The sequence below is a fragment of the Mus caroli genome, unplaced genomic scaffold (genome assembly GCF_978045245.1).
Source record: "Mus caroli unplaced genomic scaffold, Mus_caroli_1 scaffold_1, whole genome shotgun sequence".
Lineage (NCBI taxonomy): Eukaryota > Metazoa > Chordata > Mammalia > Rodentia > Muridae > Mus > Mus caroli.
Window position 1 is genome coordinate 178493655 of NW_028227256.1, and position 21153 is coordinate 178514807.

Genomic DNA, 21153 nt, shown 5'->3' on the forward strand with positions numbered 1-21153 from the left:
ATTTTACCAAATAATTTGAGTACTTCACTCTTTTTTCACCTCTAAGGATTAGACATAGCTCTTTGTTCAAAGTATATGTTCTTACAAAGAAAATTAGTCTGTTAAAATTTCCTTTTACCCAAGAAAAAAAAATTGTGTGTGTGTGTGTGTTGTATGTCTGTGCACATGGATGTGCAGGATATATGTACACTAGTGTCAGGTGTCTTCTTCAGTCATTCTCCACAGGAGATTACGCCCGCTCTCTCAGTGAACCTGGGGCTCATGGGGTCAGGTAGGCTGCCTGATTCTAGGAACCACCTCTTTGCTACCCAGTGCTGTGTTACAAGCAGTGTGTGCGCTGGGTTACACATTCAGGTCCTTCTTATGAGGTAAGCCTTTACTCAGTGAGCCATCATCTTCCTAAACCCACACACATTGTATCAAGTTTTTCAGAGTATAGTTTTTTTTTTAATAATTATTTATTTATTCTATGTATATGAATACACTGTTGCCGTCTTCAGACACACCAGAAGAGGGCATCAGATCCCATTACAGATGATTGTGAGCCATCATGTAGTTGCTGGGAATTGAACTCAGGACCTTTGGAAGAGCAGTCAGTGCTCTTAACCACTGAGCCATCTCTCCAGCCCCCAGAATATAGCTTTAAACTAGATTTTTTTTTTTTTGATCAAATTAGATAGTACTGGTAAATTAGTAAAAGTTTGAGTTCATTAACTTCAATATATCTTTTCTATTTTAGATTATTCAAATATTCCTTAGCATATTAAAATGATACATGTGGAGCTGGAGAGATGGCTCAGCGGTTAAGAGCACTGGCTGCTCTTCCAGAGGTCCTGAGTTCAATCCCCAGCAACCACATGGTGGCTCACAACCATCTATAATGGGATCCGATGCACTCTTCTGGTGTGTCTGAAGACAGTGACAGTGTACTCATATAAACTAAATAAATAAGTCTTAAAGAAGAAAAAAAAGAAAACCTCAACTTTGCAACTAAGCATGGATGCACACACCTATAATCATAGCACTTGGGAGGTGGAGGCAGGAGGGTTGTGAGTTTAAAGCCTACCTGAGTTATAAAAAAACTGATGCTCAACTATGTTAATGATCAGGGTAATGTGAGTACACAGGTACCATTCACACTTTTTTAAAGATTTTAGTTTATGTGTATGTGTGATTTGTTAGCATTATGTCTATTAAAGACCTAATAGCAAATATGGGTAAAGTTTTACAAGTTAAAACTTTCTATTTCACAACTCAAGATGACTCTATCTACTGAAAAAAAAGCCCTATATATGTAACATATCCTCAGCAACAGTGTAACTATTAAATTAGAGGCAGCCCAGATACCAGCAAGTAGTGATTCTTATAAGGAGTACTGTATAGCAACAGGTGAGCTAACATGTATATTTGCAGTGGGAGGGATAAACCTCACCAGTGGTGGCTTAGCCGAAGTTCTGGTACTTAGCAGGGAGAGGACTGAGGGTCGCTGCAGATCATTGCTTTATATAATGAGCTCTCGACTATGCAGAACTACATACCAAGATGCTTTCTCAAAAATACATTCTGGCCGTGCAGTGGTGGCGCACGCCTTTAATCCCAGCACTTGGGAGGCAGAGGCAGGCGGATTTCTGAGTTCGAGGCCAGCCTGGTCTAAAGAGTGAGTTCCAGGACAGCCAGGGCTACACAGAGAAATCCTGTCTCAATCTCCCCTCCCCTCAAAATATATATACACATATATTGTTTCATCATACTTTATAAAACGAAGTTAATACATAACTATGAATTTGAGGTATTGGTTTCTTTGGAAAGAGAAACTAGAAATACCACAGGTAGGGTTATAGGAATTGGTGTTTTCTTAATTGGCCTAGGTGAGTTTCCCTATTATTACTTTACCTAGTCCTCCCACACCCACCCCTTTGGTTTTTTGAGACAGGGTTTCTCTGTGTTGCCCTGGTTCTCCTAGAACTTGCTCTGTAGACCAGGCTGGCCTGGAGCTCACAGAGATCCACCTGTCTCTGCCTCCAGAGCACTGGGACTAAAGGCATGCTCCACCACCATCCAGCTAATTTCCCTACTTTTTTTGAGATAGAATTGGTGCTCGGTCAGCTGTACTTGGGTGAATTTCATAATTCCACCATGTGCCTGTGAAGCCACTACCATATGCTCTGCTAAAAAAAAAATATTTCCTGCTATTCTAAAATTTCTTTTGGTAATCTCTCCCTGATTTCTAGGCAGCCATTGATATGCTGTCTGACATCCTGGGTTAGGATTGGTTTATATTTTCTAGAATACTGTGTAAATAGAATCATACAGTCTGCATGAGCTCTTTTCATGCCTGGTTTTCACATAAAGAGTTTGGGACACACATACTTAATGACAGGATTCAGAATACGCCATTTTTTTTTTTTTACCTTCAGTGCCAATGATCAAATCAGGGCCCTGGGCTTGCAGCCCTGAGCTGCTCCTCCCTTTGTGATGGGCCACACTTTATCCATTCATTTATAGATGAGCTTTGGATTTGTCCTAATTTTCAATTTCTCTAAAATTGCTGTGAACATTGGTATACAGGTCTTTGTATAGACAGCTGTTTTTATTTCTCTTGGCATGTTTATGATACGTGAGTATTTAGCTTTTTACAAACTTGTGTTTTTATACAGGTGTGTTTACTATGCACACACTCTCTATTGAATTGTATATGTTTGTGCAATTTTATATTAAAACTTCAGTTAAGACAAAACTGTTAACAAACAAGATAACTGTTGGGCACTCAGGGAGCAAAAGCAGGCAGATCTCATGAGTCACGGCCAGCCTACTGTACATAGCATCTTCTAGGCCAGCCAGGGTTATATGGTGAAACTCTGTGTCAAAAGCGAAACAGCGCTGGGCTGGGCTTGGTGGCGCACGCCTTTAGTCCCAGCACTCAGGAGGCAGAGGCAGAGGCAGAGGCAGGAGGATTTCTGAGTTCGAGGCCAGCCTAATCTACAGAGTGAGTTCCAGGACAGCCAGGGCTACACAGACAAACTCTGTCTCAAGAAACCAACCCCCCCCCCAAAAAAAAAAAGCAAAACAAAACTAGTTTTCCCCCATACTGGGAATGTACCTAGGCGCTGACATGCTAGCCATCACTCTGTCACTGGGCTGTACCCCAGCCCTATGACGTTGCCTTTTCTAGCTGGAAGTTATATCTGTGTGGTTTCATTCGAGCATTTGGGAAGTTCATATATAGCCTGACAGCTCATTCTTCCCCACTCACTTAACCTGTTACTTGACACATGACATTATACTTATTCCCTTTATTCCTCTGGTACCATCTTCCGGCTCCCTATGGGGACTGCCACGTGTGGTGCAGAGACATACTTGCAGTCAACTACCCATACACATAAAAATAAAAATCTAAAAAAAATGTATGGTATGTGAAGAATGCTTATATAACTCTCCATTGGTTAGTGTGCAAGGAAGTGCTCATACTTTGTTCAGTGAGAAGATAAGCTACTGCTCTCCTAGAAGGCGGCTCACCATAGCACTGGCCAGAAACCTACTTCTGCATTATATGTATTACCTATTACTATGAGAAACATCATGACCAAGGTGACTTACAGAGGAATTTGGCTAGGTTTATGGCTCTGAAACAGTAAGAGTCCATCTTGGTGGCAGGAGCAGGACGCTGAGAGCTCACATTCTCAACCATAATACAAGCTAGAGAAAGCTGGCTGCAAGTGTCACGGCGTCTCAGAGCCAACCTCCAGGGTCTTTTCTTCCGTCGAAGCTGTAGCTCCTAAACTTTCCCAGCGAGTTCCACCAAATATCCAAACATCTGAGCCCATGGAGGACATTTCTCATTCAAATGACTACGTCTGCTCTCCCCACACTCATTGGCTTGTGGCCAAATTAATACAAAGTGAATTTAGACCAAATTCAAAGGTCCCTGTAGCCTTTCACAGACTCAACACTGTTTCAGAGTCCAAAGTCTCTTGAAACTCAAGACAATCTCTTAATTATAAACTTCTGTAAAATCAAAAAGAGAATTACATATTTTCTATCAGGGCATAGTGTGGAAAAACTGGGTCAAAGCAAGACTGGAACCCAGAGGCAAACACCAAACTCTGGAGCTCATCTCTGATGTCAAAAGGGTGTTTGCTTCATTTAAGTTTTCTGTATATAAAATTTCTACTAAACGAAGTAAGTGGGAGCCTGAGAGATGGTTGAGTGGCTAAGAGTGCATCCTGCCCTTGCAGAGAACCTGAGGGCGGTTCCTAGTGCTCACTTGGAGTAGCCCACTACAACCTGTAACTCCAGCAGTCCTGTACTTCTGACCTCCATGGACATTGGGATTTATTGCGTACATCCACAATCTCACCTAACTTAAAACAATCAAATAAAAGAAAAAAGAGTGAGTAGCAGACATTAGGCATCCCTAAGAGCAAGGGCAAACTCCTTGTACTGTTAACACCATTATCAGGGAAGAACAGTGCCACTGCGTATAGGCAGGTATAACGACCTGCCGGCGATTTTAGATCTCTTTTAGATTATAGAAATTGTATTGTTAACAAGACAGAACCTTATCAGATCTGTTTTTTCATGTCAGAAATCCTATTCCATGCCCATTGGCATTGAGTTTCAGCGGAGATACGCAACCATCGTCCTGGAGCTTGAGCAGCTGAACAAGGACCTGAACAAAGTTCTGCATAAAGTTCAGCAGTATTGCTATGAGGTGAGTGGTTTATATTGCTTTCACTGGTTTTTTGTTTTGTTTTGTTTTTTGTTTTTTTGAGATGGGGTCTCACTTTGTAGCTATGGCTGTTCTGGACTTGCTCTGGAGACCAGGCTGGCCTCCAGCTCAGAAATCCGCCTGCTTCCGCCTCCTAGTGCTGGGATTAAAGGCGTGCGCCACCATGCACAGCCTAATGTGTGTTGCTTTCCCTCCATGTTTTGTTATTTGAAGCTTAATGATTTTACCTTCACCTTTTGTAGGCTCTAAGTTAAACCAGTATCTTTAAAAGGCTTTTTATCAGGACTGCAGTTTGCATATATATTTGCTCATATCAGTATTAAGAGTATTTTACACACAGTAAACTATCAATTTTCAATTACTAACTTACAAATGATATTGTTCTATCAAAAAAAAAAAAAAACTTAGAGTTAAAAATCTAGAAAAAGAATTATCTTTTGTGTTTTGATGGTGCCTGTGTGCATGCATATTCATGTTCCTTTGTTGGGGGCAGGTACTTAGGTACCAGAGTCAGCAGCCGGTTTCAGGCATCATTGCTCAGGAACTATGGACCTTGTTTTTATCACACAGGGTCTCACTGGGACCCAGGACTCACTAATTAAGCATCTGTTTCTGCCTCCCCAAGTCTGGAATTGCAAGTACAAACTGTCACGCCTGCTCTTTACTTGTGCTGAGGATCAAACTCAGGTATTCATGGTGGTCCTGATAGTGCTTCATGTACCATTCATTTCCCCAATCCCTTGTTTGATTCTTTGAAACAGTCTAGTCTGTGTTAGCCTTGTACTCATAATTCTTCTACCTCACCCTCCTCTAGCCCAAGTGCTAGAATTACAGACATGCACTGTTGCGCCTGGCAGAACAATTACTCTTAACTCCACTGTGGAAGAATTTTAATCCAGCAACATGGCTGCTCTGGCAAGGAAAACATCCGAAGACCTGGGTCTAAAAGATGCAGCTGGAATATAGACATGCCCCCAGTACACACCTTTAATCCCAAATAATGCAGTGAGGTTAGTTTGAAAGTGACTACTCATTGAGGGGCAGACAAAGTGACAAGTCAGAAGATTTGGCAGGATGATTCTGAGATAGGATACACCCAACTCTCACAAGAACAATGGAAAGAGAGCAGAGCAGAGTGTGTGCCATGGTCAGTCATTTGGGAGTCAGTTAAGTTTGGTGCAGTGGAGTTGAGTTCTTTCATGACTTCGTGCAGTTCTGTGCAAATCAGCAGAAGCCACTTTTACCAGGACAGTTTTACAGAGAAGGTTCCAAGCAAAGACAGGAGGAGCCAGAGAATAAGAAGGAGCCAGAAGATTAGGACAGATTGCCAGAGTTAGTTTGCAGCCAAGCAGAGCAATTCAAAGCCGAGAGAAGCCATATTGAATCAGTCAGCTTGAGGAGGAGTTTGAGCCAAGACAGCTGAGTTAAACCAGCCAACTAGAGTTCACAAAGAACTGGAAAGGGTGAGGGTATTCAGCAGGAAGTCTAGGAGGCTGAAACATTCTAGGCCTAGGTTAGCAGACAGAGACTGGAAGCTGAAGCCTTCGAGGTCAGACTTGCAGACATTAAGATTGTATGGAAACTAGAAGCTTCCAGGCCTAGGTCTAGAAATAGTACAGAGAAAGCAATGCTCAGGGCTCAGCCCAAGCCATGTCATCTTAGCACTCATCCCTTCATCTGAGGAAACAAAACCAGGACTTACATTTACTTTGCCACTATCCCAGAAACCATAACTTGGTTTACTTACTGTGATCTTTTTTTCCCTTAAATATGTGGGTGTTTGCCTGTTCATATGCTTCTGCACCATGTGTGTGCCATTGGAGGCCAGAGGGGGTGTCAACTCCTCTGGCACTGGAGTTACAGACTGTTATTAGCCATCATGGGGTGCTGGGCCCTCTGCCAGAGCAACGAGCACTAGCCATCCATCTAGCCACCTCCTCAGCCTCCTCCTTATTTAAATGTATGAGTGTTGTCTACGAGTATATATGTGCACCGTGTGTGTGCTTAGTGCCTCCAGAAGTCAGAGAGGGCCGTGGGTCCCCTGCAACTGGAGTTAAAAGTAGTTCCGAGTCACCACATGTGTGTGGAAGGAACCTAAACCTGAATCCTCTGCAAAAGCAATCCTCTGTGCCACTCTTCCTCCTTTCAGCCATGCCTTAGAGCTGTGAGGCTTGGGTTTCAGGGACTGGGTCACAAAAGTGCGAGGGTACTTCAGCCATCTCCTAAATTTGAAACTCTTACTGCGGAGTAAGTATTAAACTATCATGATGGATTCAGAATGCTCCTGCTTTTACGTTCTTTGAGGCTGTGTTTCTAGTAAAGCCCCATTCTATTTGGTTTTGTTGTTGTTGTTTTGTTTTGTTTTGAGACAGGGTTTCTCTGTATAGCCCTGGCTGTCCTGGAACTCACCCTGTAGACCAGGCTGGCCTCGAACTCAGAAATCCACCTGCCTCTGCCTCCCAAGGGCTGGGATTAAAGGCGTGTGCCACCACTGCCCAGGCCCATTTTATTTGTGATAGGAGATTCTAACCACTGAGTTGACAAGTCCCAAATCTGCCACAGATGACGACGTCTAGCTACTTAAACTGAACTGAGAGGATGAGTTGTAGCCTCCTATGCCTGTTCTTTCAGCCATCCAACCTCACACACCCCCCCCTCACCCCTGCATCCTTTTCGTGGTTCTGGGAATGGCATAACCAGGGCTTTGCATATTCTAGGCAAGTTCTTTGCCAGTAAGCTGTATTTCTGATCCCTCGGTTTAATGATACAGTATTGCTCTACAGCCAAGGCTGGCCTTGAGCTTAAAATCTTTCCACTGCTGCTTCCTCAGTGCTGAGATTGGAGGTGTGCCACTGTGCTTAACTGTGTCATTATTTCTATTTTCCTGATACTTACCTGCTACCTACCTGTCAGTGACTTGTTCTAGTAAATAGATTTCCTGCCCTGCCTAACATCTATCTGGAGCAAGTATAGACCACAGGGTTTAAGAGACTTCCATAACAGAATGACACATAAAGATGGGGCTTACACATGAGTCTGTGCTGGCCCCAAGGACATTTCTGATAGGCCTCTTTCCTATCATATCCATCTCCACAAAGCTCTTCAAGTTCAGCAGCAATGTAAAGAAACAGTAACCTAAGCATCATGACTAAGTAGTGTGTTCCTTAGTACACACAGACAGGCGAGCACACACTCACCAAAAGGAATATACCAGAATGTGCATTCCCTATTACTCCCCAGAATGAGAAAATTGATGCCAAAATAAATAAAGTTTAAAAATCAGAACCTTGGGGCTGTAGTGATGGCTCAGCAGTTAAAAGTACTGGGTGCTCTTCAAGGAGACCCAGGTTTGATTTCCAGTAGCCTTATGGTAGTTATTCATTGCAGTATTACTAGTGACTGCAAACATTTGAAAAACAGTTATATTCCAACTCTAGGAAGTTGACCGAATAAGTTAAGTTATGGGACCCTCCACAGAACAAAGGGGCTGGAGAGATGGCTCAGTGGTTAAGAGCACTGACTGCTCTTCTAGAGGTCCTGAGTTCAAATCCCAACAACCACATGGTGGCACACAACCATCTGTAACGGAATCTGATGCCCTCTTCTGGTGTGTCTGAAGATGGCAACAGTGTACTCTTTTTTTTTTTTTTTTTTTTTTAAGATTTATTTATTATCAATAAGTACACTATAGCTGTCTTCAGACATTCTAGAAAAGAGAGTCAGACCTTGTTACAGATGATTGTGAGCCACCATATGGTTGCTGGGATTTGAACTCATGACCTTCGAAAGAGCAGTTGGTGCTCTTACCCACTGAGCCATCTCACCAGCCCCGGCAACAGTGTACTCTTAGACATAAAATAAACAAATAAATCTAAAAAAAAAGAAAGAAGAGCTGGAGTGTTGACTCAGTGATTAAGAGCACTTACTGCTCTTGCAGAGGACCTACGTTCCATTCCTAGTACCCGTATGATGGCTCACAAACATCTGGAGTTGATCCAATGCTCTCTTCTGATCTCCACAGGTACCAGGTATGCATGTAGTGTACAGACATACATGTAGACAAAAACATCATACACAGCCGGGTGTGGTGGCGCACGCCTTTAATCCCAGCACTTGGGAGGCAGAGGCAGGCGGATTTTTGAGTTCTAGGCCAGCCTGGTCTACAAAGTGAGTGCCAGGACAGCCAGGGTTACACAGAGAAACCCTGTCTCGAAAAACCAAAAAAAAAAAAAAAAAACATACACATAAAATAATTTTAAAAACTAAGAGAGAGAGAGAGAGAGAGAGATCTTCCTGATAAAATGTAAATTTCAGGATATTTTTAGTTTGATTATTATCAGAATTCTGTGTATGCATGCATGTATACATGTGTACATGCAGGCTCACATGCCATGGCACACATGTGGAAGTCAGAGGACAACTTTCCTTTTACCATGGGTTATAGCGTTGAGCTCAGGTCATCAGACTTGAGAGGGAGCACATTTATCTGCTGAACCATCTCACTTGTCCTCCAGGACTTACTGTTGTGTAACAAACAAACAAAACTGTAAAGCATGCAGACGAGGTGTGGGGACAGCATCCTGCAGTCCACGCTGTTCTGGACACTGATGAGCCTGGGAGTTTGAAGCCAGCCTAGGCAACATAGTGAGCTTGATGAAAGCCCTTCTCAATAAACAAGCCGGGGGGGGGGGGGAGAGGGGGGAGTGTGGGGGTGGATGGTGGATTTCCTGGGGCAGGGATGGCACTTGACTTTTGGGATATGTGGAAATAAAATTCATTTTTACCTGCTTCCTTCCTTTCTACAGAAAGGATAAAGCCATAGTCTGGTTTGAGTATAGGGTGGTATTGGAAAGGTGGGAGGAATAGCATGTACTTGAATGTTTGTTTCGCCTGTAAATATAAATAAACTGACTGGGGTGTAGCTCAGTAGTAGAATACTTGCATGGCTTGTTCAAGGCCAAGTTTGATCCACTGCAAAATCAGGATGGAACAAATCGAGAAGCTAAGGCCGCTTTTCTGGTAAAGTCCTTACTGCTGCACAGGTGATCGCAGCACTGTGGAAGGACAGCTGTGCTTGTCGGCTCAGTGCTAGGGAAGCAGGGGCAGGCAGGCCACTCCAGGTGAGTCACCAGCTTCAGGTCAGGGATAGATGGACAGACTGACAAAGGATACCTGGAATTGACCCCTGGCCGTCTGTACACATGTGCACACACGCAGAAACATTTATATACACACATACAGAGAGGACACTCTGAAGAGAAAACCAAGTCAGCACAAGGCAGTTCTCTAAGTGAGCCCCGCGAGAGATGAAGCCTGACTGCAGCTCAGTGGACTCACCATCCACCAGTGGCCTAAAGGAGCAGTCCTGGAACTCCTGTGCATTCTAGGGCTGAGCAAATGAGTATCTTGTGGATAATGGGAGCCAGGTTTCTCTCTCACTGTGGGGTTGTGAGAAGAGAGACTACATCCTAAGGCATTAGATAGGCACAGGAAGCCAGTATGAGTTCATGGATTGTTTATAGCAGGTGTAACTAAATATGTGTGTCTATTAGCCTACGAGCAATGATGTCCTAGCAGCAAAGAACACACCTCACAGCCAAGTTTGGTCTCAACATTATCCCCAGAAAAAGGAAATAGGGATTCTTAAAAAGAGGCAGTCTCACCTTTAATCCCAGCACTTGGGAGGCAGAGGCAGGCGGATTTCTGAGTTTGAGGCCAGCCTGATCTACAGAGTGAGTTCCAGGACAGCCAGGGCTACACAGAGAAACCCTGCCTCAAAAAAAAAAAAAAAAAAAACAAAAAAGGGGCGGGGGTGGGGCAGTCTCAGGACCTAGGGCAGCAAGAGCAGAAGATGAATATGGACCATTTTACTATGCCAGGAAAATGTACCCCACACTATGTGGACATTTAAGACAGTATCATCATAGAGTTCTGATGGCCAAATCTAAGCTTCAGAATAAAGAGCTTAGCGTCCATAGATTAACAGAATTCATACATACTGGTATTTTAAAAGTGCCTACTTGGGCTGGGGCAATGGCTCAGTAGAGTGCTTGCCACTCAAGCATGAGGACCTGAGTTCAAATCCTCAGTACCTTCTTAAAAGCCAGGTGCAGTGGTATAAACCTGTGATCCTATTACTGTCAGAGAAATGGACACAGAGCCAGGTGGATCTCTGAAATTGATTGGTATAGGCCATCCTGCCTAACCAAATTGGTGAGCTTTGGGTTTAGTGAGAGACCTTGTCTCAAAAAAGAAAGATGGAAAATGGCCAGGAAAAGATACATGGGGCTGGAGAGATGGCTCAGTGGTTCGATGCACTCACTGCTCCTGCGGAGAACCTGGGTTCAGTTCCCAGCACACAATTCAGCAGCTCACAAGTGCTTGTTACTCCAGCTTCTCGGGATCCGATGCCTCTGGCCTCTTTGGGCACCTATATCCACATGGTACATATAACACGTACACACTCAGTAATCATAACAATAAACTTAAATAAATAAAGGTAACATTTGACAACCACCATAGTAATGATTGATAGAACCATTGGGCATCATTAGATGTTCACACTGGTCAGGGAAACGGTGATGCCAAACAAGATACATAGCCTCGAAGTCTGTTCTTGAATACTAGTTAAAAAGGAAATTTTCACTATGTAGAAATCTGTCAAACACTTTACTATTTAACAGAGTAGAAAACTGCATCTTACCAGTAATGAGACAGATGACCACTGGGTACCGTGCAGTAATGATGCACAGAGAAGACTGCATCACACTGCGGTGCTCCTGCCAGAAATGTGCAGTGTAATCATGGTGGCTCACATAGCCTGCATGCAGGGATAGTAGCCAGGTCCTCCAAGTGTCCTTGACTCCACATGTATGCCATGGCACACTCATGTCCACACACACATACCATTGTCAGGGTGTGTCTCATGTTTTACTCCTGCATGTTCAGCTTGCACCAGACCAGGGACTCCAGCCTGCTGATCAGCCAACAGACCTGAGACGGAGGTGTGAGGAAGAAGCCCAGGAAATCGTCCGGCAAGCCAACTCTGCCTCCGGACAGCCCTGTGTAGAAAATGAAAATCTGACGGATTTGATCTCCAGGCTCACTGCAATTTTATTACAAATTAAGGTAAATTTGAGAGAAATTAGCTTTAATGTTTTTTATCCTAAGAAAAACATATTAATTTGTTCCTACTTATGTTTATATTTAAGCTAAAATTTAAATTTTGAAAACTTTTTTCCCTGTAGTGTCTGGCAGAGGGAGGAGACCTGAATTCCTTTGAATTCAAATCTCTCACAGATTCATTAAATGACATAAAAAACACAATAGATGCTTCTAATATCAGGTAAGTCATAGGTATGTGATGATGTGTGAGAATTCTGCTTATTTGTACAGTATTTGTGTATTTGATTTATCCTTTAAATTTATTTAGACAAGCTTTTCACTTCTAGTCATCCTGTTGACGGACAGATGTGTTACATAAGCTCTGAATGAAGGCATCAGGACATAAGCTCTGGGTTTGGTTTACTGCAGAGCAGTGACCCTTTCAGTACCGTCAGTGCCCTGGCACACCTTTGCTCCTAGCGTGCAGCTCGGAAACAGATCTGCACCTTCCCTAAAGGCTTTTTCTTACCTTTTGTTTTGTTTTGTTTGTTTGTTTGTTTGTTGTTTGAGGCGACAGGTTCTCTCTGTGTAGCCCAGCTGTCCTGGAACTCACTTTGTAAACTGGCCTCAAACTCACAGAGATCAGCCTACCTCCCAAGTACTGAGATTAAAGGCTTGAGCCACTGTTGCCCAGCTCTTAGCTGTTTTCTAAGAAATATCTATTTACTAATTAAGTGCCCCAGTCACCAAAAAAAAAAGCTTTCTCTGAGGTCTCGAGAAGGCTCAATAGCCTGACACATGAGCTCAGTCCATAGTCCCCATATAAAGGCGGATGGGGAGACCAACTTAACAGTTGTCTTCTGACTTCTGCGTGTGTACCACAGCATGCATGTGCACACAGTAATAAATGCATACGTTGTAGGGCTGTTAGGATGGCATTTGCCATAGAAGCCTGGAGATCTGAGCTCAGTCCTCAGAACCCAAATAAAGGCAGAGAGAAAGAACAGACTCCACAAAAGTATTTCCTGACTGCCACAGTTATGCCATGGCATACACAATAATAATAATGAGTTTAATGTTTTGTTTTTCCTAATTTTGCAATAGTTAATCTTATTTTCTCTTCCTTTAGTTGTTTTCAGAATAACGTAGAAATTCATGTTGCACATATCCAGAGTGGCCTGAGCCAGATGGGAAACTTACACGCCTTTGCAGCCAACAACACGAACAGAGACTGAGCACAGGATCCTGGTACCCAGCTGCACACAACCATGGTCTGAGGAGTCCTCGTCCTTAACCTATGCTTCCAACACCAGATAACCTAGCTGCTGGAAAACCGGAGAACTGTACATCTCCAGATATGGCTTTTTAATACACTGTACTGCTTCTTCAACCAGCATTGTGCTGACCAGCATTTATTTATTGTTCTTTTATTATCCAGATGCAGTAGTGTTGCTTATATTTCCTGTTTATCAGCAAACATTTTTAACCGGAAACTCTCTGAACGTACTATCCCATGGAGGATAAACCACTGTTTTATACATGCATGAATTCTGCTCAGCACATGCAGATGACTCCTGTGACAGACAGAGAACATGAAGAAGCACGGTCTTTCCATGCATGATGGTGGGAATCCCATCCGAGAATCACTGGTCCAGTGGAGTTAGTTGACATTATATCTTGGGCTGCAAAATAGACGTCATGAGTGTGGGAGTGCGAGTCTTAAAGGAACCCGCTGGGGTACAGATGGGAAACATGGACTTAAGTGTATGTTTCATATACTGACAGTGGGACATGGTTCTATAGATCAATTATAATAATAAATATTTTAATTTATCATAATTTATAAAAGCTTTGTTGTTTATCAGCAGAGGAAATGAAGGAGCAGGAGGGACTGTACTGCGCACCGCTGGATCCCAGCGGGTGGACTTGGCACGCCTTCCATGATTCAGGGCACAAGTGTTAAGTGTTGAGACTTATTTTAAAAAAGACTGATGACACACTATTTTCGTATTTTTTTGTTTATTTGCACAACTTTAAACCAGATTACTGGTTAAAATTCAACAGTACACAATTTATAAAGTGAAAATATTTTATAAGGAAAGCATATTACGTGTGAATACAGAGAGAGGTTTGGCTTTAGTTGTTTGGTTTGGTTTTGTTTTTTCTTTTTAAGAAAAACCCTGCCTAAAATAATCTTGTAAAAAGTATGTATTTTAAAATTTTTGTTTTAATATAGAATATTATAAAGCCAAAATATAATTGTTTTCAGATTGGAGTTTAAAATAGAGCTATAGAGGTGGTTCTGATTCTTTGACGTCTCATAAAATGAGACTTTTGTATATTAATGTATAATAAAACTGAAATAAGATTATTTTCCTTGAAATTTTTGTATAGTTTAAAAATGCTTCTGTGTTCTTTGTTGGTATTGGGCCACTGCAGATCTTAGTGCAGAGTTTATATTTAGCTAGATTGTTATGTTAATTAAGAAATGCATAAATCTTTTATTCTTAATATTTGTAATTCTAAATAAATCAATCTATGAAATTTAATGCTGTCTGAGAATCTTACTAACATAGATGATAGTTAATTCTATTTAGAATGTTTTCAGAGGGCGGATGAGAGGTGCCCAGAGGCCAGTGTGGCCATCTGACTTTTGTGGTTACTTCTGAGCAGAGCATCCACACACTAACAAATAAAAAGGAATCCTTTTTTTTTTTTTTTTTTTTTTTTTTTAATCCAGGTATAGTAGTGTAGTTATCCCAGCACTAGGGACCTGGCAGGGGCCGGTCGTTTCTGTGGATTCTACATAGAACCTGTCTTTTTAAAAAAAAAAAAATTATATTTTTTTAATGTTAACAAGAGTGACAGCTTCCGCTAAGTTTTTAGGTGATACAGTACTGATTGGTGGCCAAGTCTCTTATGTATCTGTTGTCGTTTATTTTAAGTCAAATTCTCAATGTGTTGCCCAAGCAGGCTTTGCAGCTGAGATTTAAGATATTCCACCATACCCAGCTCTGAGTATCTGGAAAGTCATTCCCGTCCAGTTTTTCATCTGTGAGTAGATCATTGTGGAAACACTAAGCAAGTAAACTATTTTTCTTAGTATAGACCAGAAAAAGGCTAAATTTAATACAGTCTGCCTAGAAGTAAATAAATGTGACTTTTTTTTTTAATATTGCTAAACGCTTACTTGTTACACTTAAGACAGACCTCATTTGTACATTGTTACGTCCTTCAGTGCTCTGTGTCCACAGCAGAGCCTGTGCCTAAGACTATGGCTGAAGTTTATTTTTGTTAAGGAAAGAAGCACTAATTGAAGCAGTTGTTCTGAGTCAGATGTGCTTGGCCTTGAATGACACTGTCATTGGTGAGCATGTTTGCAGCCCTACAAAAAGCTCCCAAGGCCACATGGAGCCAAGAGACTGGAGCTCAGTGACCTGTTAGCTCAAAAGTCAAATTCACTGGTCACCAAGAATGAAAAAGCAAACGACAAAAAAACCAAAAAAAAAAAAAAACCAGATTTGCCTATTAAATTTTCTTTATTTAGTTGGTCTGGTATGAGTAAACCCATAATCCCAGCTTATTGGGAGGCTGAAGCAGAAAGATTATAAGCCTGTGCTACAGAGTGAATTCAATACGAGCATTGGTGACTTGGTAAGATGCTGTCTCAAAAGGTTAAAAAAAAAAGGAGCGGGGTGCAAAAGGGGTCAGGCAGTGGTAGCACGTGCCTTTAATACCTGCACTCAGGAGGACTGGATCTCTTGAATTCAGGGCTACCCTGATCTACAGAGTGAGTCCCCTGTCAGCCAGAGCTACACAGAGAAACCCTGTCTCAAAAACCCTTTCTGTCAGCCAGGCAGTGGTGGCGCACACCTTTAATCCCAACACTTGGGAGGCAGAGGCAGGTGGATATCTGAGTTTAAGGCCAGCCTGGTCTACAAAGTGAGTTCCAGGACAGCCAGGGCTACTCAAAAAAAAAAAAAACCAAAACACCTTTCTGTCTTCCTGTTTGTCTTCCTTCCTTCCTTCCTTCCTTCCTTCCTTCCTTCCTTCCTTCCTTCCTTCCTTCCTTCCTTCCTTCCTTCCTTCCTTTTCTCCATCTCAGAAAAACCTTTCTTTCTTCCTGTCTCCTTTTTATGTGTATGGATCTTTTCCCTGTGTGTACATACGTGCACCATTTGTATGTCTGGTGCCCAAAGAATCCAGAAGAGGACATCAGATCTGGAACCAAAATTAAGGAAAGTTAAAAACCATGTGGGTGCTAGGAATTGAATTTGTGTCGTCTTCAAGAGCAACAAGAGTTCGTAATCGCTGAGCCATCTCTAACCCCTAATTACATGGTTTCTTTTTGACAGTGATTCTGAGTATACCTAAGTTTAAGGTGTTCTGATATCTTCTCCATCTTGTCACTGGATTTGCATCATCTCAATTGGCCTCAACTATCATCTAAACTGTCACCAGTTTAAGTGAGGCTCTGATGGTGAGACCCCAAACTACCATATCAGTATTTTAGATCTTAAGTTCACTTAGTCATTTACATACACTAGGAACTCTGAAACCAAAATATCCATGAGTCTTAATGTATTTTGAACAAGCACAGGTAAGTGTGGTTTGAATGAGAATGGCCCCTATAACTCAAAGGTTTCAATACTTGGTCCCCAGTCAGTAGAATTGTTTGGGAAGGATTGGGAGGTGTGGTCTCATGGAAGGTGTATGTTACTGGGGGTTGGGCTTTAAGACTTCAGAAGCTACACCATCCCCCATACTCTACTTCCTTGTTTCCAAATGTGAACTCTTCCTGTCATCATGCCTTGACTTCTCCATCATGGATGCTACCCCTCTGTGACTGTCAGCCCAATTCAATATTTTATAAGTTGTCCTGGTCCATTGTGTTTATCACAGCAACGGAAAAGTAAGCCAATAAACTTTTCAAAAATTTTTTTCTTTAATCTATTTATTTTGTATGTGTGTACTTATGTGGGTGCACACCATAGCACACATATGGAAGTCAAAAAGACAACTTAAAGAAACCCGTTCTCCCTTCCACCATGTGGGTCTTGGGGATCAAACTCAGGTTGTCAGGCCTGATGGCCATGTGTCTACCTCCACTGAGCCATCTTAGCAGCCCGGCAAGTAAGCTCACTCAAATACTCAATGCACTCAATGTATAGGCAGATGGTTCCCTTCGGAATGTTTTCTCAGTCATTCATTGTGTACTCCCAAACTTTTCCCAGCGCTGAGGTCTGGGAAAACAGGATTCAATTCAAAACAGAGCTCACTTCAACGGGATTTATGTAAGAACAGTAGTGAGAAACATTTAGTAGCCCACTATGTTGCACAGGAAACATAACAACAACAAGTGCTAAGAAAAATGGTGGTCAAAGTAACAGGTACAGAAATTACTTAGGAAAAGTTCAGGCTTCGGAAAGGGAAGCTGTTTCCTGAGCTGTTTTGAAAGAGAAACTTTTTCACTGAGTCCCAACCAGAAAGGAATGACAGAGAAGCACATTTTGGGTAAATGATCTTAAGGTTTGCATAAGCTAAAGATGCTGGCATTGACTGCGAGCGTGCTTGACAGGGTCTTACAGTTTGGTAACTGGAGGCTGCCACAGACTTCCAAATGGAGTAATTAAAAACAAAACAAAAAAGAAAGGGGGGGAACATGAGGCATAGAGCTCTTGAAAGAGCTGGAAGGTAGCGTTGTTACTGAGGGAGCATCTAGCTGACAGGCCAGATGAGAAACCAGTCAAATGAGGGCAGGGGAGGTGGCTAGGATACACAGTCAGCTGGGAGAGAGAAGCTGAAAAACTTGATGGAGATGGCTATAGTTAATATCTATATTTCATATACTTGAAAATTGTTAATAGATTATATCATCACAGAACAAAGAAAGGTGAGTGATGTCATGCATGTGTTAAGCAGTTTGATTTGGGTATGTATGTTAATACCATATAAAATTTTAAACAAAAATAATGACATCCAGTAATTTGGAGATATATGTTAATATCATATACATTTTTTAAGCAAAAAAAAAAAAAAAAGCAACATCCAGTTATGGTAGCAAATAAAGCTAGAAGGTCAGGAGTTTGAGGCATCCTTCCTTCCTTACACAGCAAGGTCAAGAACAAAACAAAAAGACTCAGTGAAAACGAGTAATAAATCTTGGTGAGAAGTCCAGAGTACAGGATGTGGGTTAGAGTGGGTGAACCCACTACAACTAGGACTACAAGAAGACAGCAGCTGCCGAGAAAGTGGGGAAACTGAGTCAAGCCGAAGGTTCTTATGAAGAAAACAAGTTCTGAACAATCAGTCTGGAAAAATAGGAATAACCCTAGTAAGAAGGCCCAGGGGATGCGGACCAAATTATAATGTGCAGTCTTGGAGAGTCACAGTGACTTTTGGGTGGCTACCGAGAACAAGCCAGCAGTAAAGGCTCAGTGTCGGAGAAGGGAACCTAAATGTGAGAGATGATCCAGAACCAAGGCCATGGCCAGCCAGGAGAGTGTTCTTCTTCGAATCTCACAGATCTCCCTGAGTGCATCCTCAATGCTCCCAGAATTCTCAGAAGTTACCTAAGGCAGAAAAGATGTGCTCCTCCCAGGAGTCCAACTTTGAGCCAATATCTTCAGAGAGAGACGAATAAGTTTCAAAACTCTGAGAACCAGATGTGCAGACACCTCCTCCGGCCATGCTGGGATCTGGAACGTGGTTCACATCTGCCTCCAGGGGCAGCTGAGGCTTCAAACACCTAGCTTCAGTCCCAGGAGCAGGGCAGTGGAGAAAAACTCCCCGCCTTGAGGATAAGGGCTGAAAAGACTTCCCACTCTGGCGCCTGGACTTGGCCCGTCTGTTCTGGAACCACACCTGGGGGACAAGAGGAGAAAAGACTGCTCAGCTGCTTCCGGTTGGGGTTTTTATTGTTTGTTTGGGGGTTTGCTTGAGATAGCTTCTCTAGCCAGTGCTGATCTCAACCTCGGGTGGTAGCCAAGGAGAACCTTGACCTTGAATTTATGATTCTCCTTCCTCCACTCCAGAGCTGGGGTTACAGGCTGCGCCACCACGAGTGGTTTGCGTGGTGACTGAGGATGGAACCCAGGGTTTCGTGCATGCTAGGCAAGCACTCTACAGATAAAACTGCATATTAGCCTTGGCTCTCTGCTCAAAGTCTGTGGCTTACAGAAAGCACTTGAACCAATGGTTTGATGTTCAGAGCTCCAAACCTTCTCAGTCATCATTCTCAGATGCAAAGCTGGAATGCTGTCTGGGTCTGTCTATACTTGCTATGCTTGGTTGTTTGTCTGCTTTTCATTTTACACATTTTTTAAAAAAGACAGGGTCTCAGCCGGGTGGTGGTAGCATACACCTTTAATCCCAGTAGGTATTTTTCCTCGGTGAAGCTCATTTCTGTGTGTAAATGTCTTTACTATTTCCCCACAAATGTGTCCTGCATAGGAAGCCCACTGAAAGTGACAATTGAAGCCAGGAGATAGTGGCACACCCCCTTAATCCTAGACAAAGGAGGCACATCTTTGATTTCAAGGCCAGCCTGGTCTACAGAGCAAATTCCAGGACAGCCAGGGCTACCCAGAGAAACCCTGACTGGAGGGGGTAAAAAAGTGACAGTTGAGTAGTCACCCTAAGTCCAGGAAAAAATAAACACTAAATGTCCACTCTCCTGAGATTAAATGAGGCCTCCTACATAAAACTACATGCACTCAGGCACAGACTAACCGTCAAGGAGGCAAGCATCTAAACTGGGTGTTGGGGAACCTACCTGTAATCCAAGCACCCAGGAAGCTGAGGCAGAAGGATTGTGAATTGAAGTCCAGCTTGGACTGCGCAGCATGAACTTGTCTCAGTCTCTCTCTCTCTCTCTCTCTCTCTCTCTCTCTCACACACACACACACACACACACACACACAGAGAGAGAGAGAGAGAGAGAGAGAGAGACTTCTCCCTAGCATCTCCAAGATTCTGATCTAAATGATCGACAAGAAGTTCTTGCTTGTTTTGAAGGTGATCCTGTTCTGCTACTTAGAATCAAAGCCAGAGGAAGGCTTCTCTTTCTCTCTCTCTCCTCTCTCTCTCTCTCTCTCTCTCTCTCTCTCTCTCTCTCTCTCTCTCTCTCTCTCTCTCTCTCTCTCTCTCTCTCTGTCTCTCTCTCTGTCTCTCTCTCTCTCTCTCTCTCTCTCTCTCTCTCTCTCTCTCTCTCTCTCTCTGTCTCTCTCTCTCTCTCCCTTTGTCTTTTTACTGGACGCTGGGAAAGAGCGCAATGACTACCTTCCTCCTGGGACCTTTCAATGGGTCCCAGATCAATCACATGGTAACGCGGCCGTAACTGACATCCCCGTTTGCAGTCTAGAACCATGAGGTTCAAAGAGAGTAACTTTTCCCCCACAGAATAAATGGCCCAACAAGCCTGTGACTTCCCAGCACCTCCACTGGAACGCGCAGCTGCGACCGCGACTCACCTGGATCCTGGACTCGGGTAGCAGCGTGAGCGCAGCCAGGCGCTCCCGCAAGTGGATGTCTGGGTACATGGTCTGTCGGAAGACGAGCTCCAGCAACTGCAGCTGCTCCGAGCTGAACGACGTGCGCTTGCGGCGCTGCGGCGCCGACGGGGCGGCCGAGCCTTTGGAGGGTCCGGGCGGATCCAGGCCGGCGGGGGTCTGCGCTGTGGGACTGGGGTCCCGGCTTGGAAAGCACTGCGTGGCTGCTGGAGCGCGAGAGTCGTGGGGCGCCGGGGGCAGCCCAGAGGCTGGGCGCACGGCTGGGAGCAGCTGCCCTCCGGGATGCGCGGCGGGGAAGATGGGGAAAGCGGCGCCTTCTGCGAACTGGAGCTGCTGGGACCCTGCTGCGGCCATGACTCCCGGACGCTTCCCTGTACCCCCGCGCGCCTGCAGTTATAGCGGCCCGGAGCCGGGGAGGGGGCGGCGGCGCCATCAAAGGCGTGGGTGCAGGGAAGCCGCGTCTCCTCGGGGTGCGAGCCCGCCCCAGCCCCGCCAGACGCCGCGGGAATAATCGCTTCCGCTGACCCGGGGACGGAATGAGGGAGGCGCGAACTTGAGTCCCGGCCGCTCCGTCCCTTCTCCGCCCATCCGCCAGCCAGTCCAACCACCAATCCACATACCTTGAACCGCTCTGCTCCGGTGGGGTCGCCCCAAGTGTAGGCCGGACTTGGACAGAACCCCCTCTTCTGGGCCAGAAGGCCTCTCAAGAGCACCTTAATCTCTCGGGGGCTTGGTTCTTAGGTCCCCCGCGCTGCGCCTGGCCCGCTGTCCGCCTGTCACCATCAAAGGCGCTATTTACCACCCCTGCTA

General features: G+C 43.9%; 2 protein-coding genes across 8 annotated transcripts in view; one reads left to right on the forward strand and one right to left on the reverse strand.

Moving 5' to 3' along the window:
• The window catches only part of Lin9 (lin-9 DREAM MuvB core complex component), a 53393-nt gene extending 39042 nt beyond the window's left edge, over window positions 1-14351 (forward strand). For 3 of the 6 annotated variants that reach the window (XM_085843448.1, XM_085843450.1, XM_085843456.1), the window contains 5 exons: window positions 4586-4711; window positions 5300-5416; window positions 11678-11857; window positions 11977-12074; window positions 12963-14351. In XM_085843448.1, the coding sequence (XP_085699574.1) occupies window positions 4586-4711; window positions 5300-5416; window positions 11678-11857; window positions 11977-12074; window positions 12963-13068 (627 nt within the window). In that variant the 3' untranslated portion in view covers window positions 13069-14351. Of the gene's footprint in view, window positions 1-4585; window positions 4712-5299; window positions 5417-8666; window positions 8740-11677; window positions 11858-11976; window positions 12075-12962 lie in introns of those variants that run through there. The other 3 variants (XM_085843463.1, XM_085843451.1, XM_085843467.1) reach the window with 3 other exon arrangements.
• A 4043-nt stretch (window positions 14352-18394) lies between these two features.
• Mixl1 (Mix paired-like homeobox) lies at window positions 18395-20697 on the reverse strand. 2 transcript variants are annotated; one of them, XM_021175687.2, is made up of 2 exons: window positions 20305-20697; window positions 18395-18697 (listed from the first exon to the last, which is right to left on the reverse strand). In XM_021175687.2, the coding sequence occupies exons 1-2, from the start codon at window positions 20695-20697 to the stop codon at window positions 18395-18397; spliced, it is 696 nt and encodes a 231-aa protein (XP_021031346.1). The 2 variants fall into 2 exon arrangements, with proteins under 2 accessions (XP_021031346.1, XP_021031337.1); XM_021175678.1 differs by having other exon boundaries at window positions 18395-18720; window positions 20301-20697.
• Window positions 20698-21153: the final 456 nt, after the last annotated feature.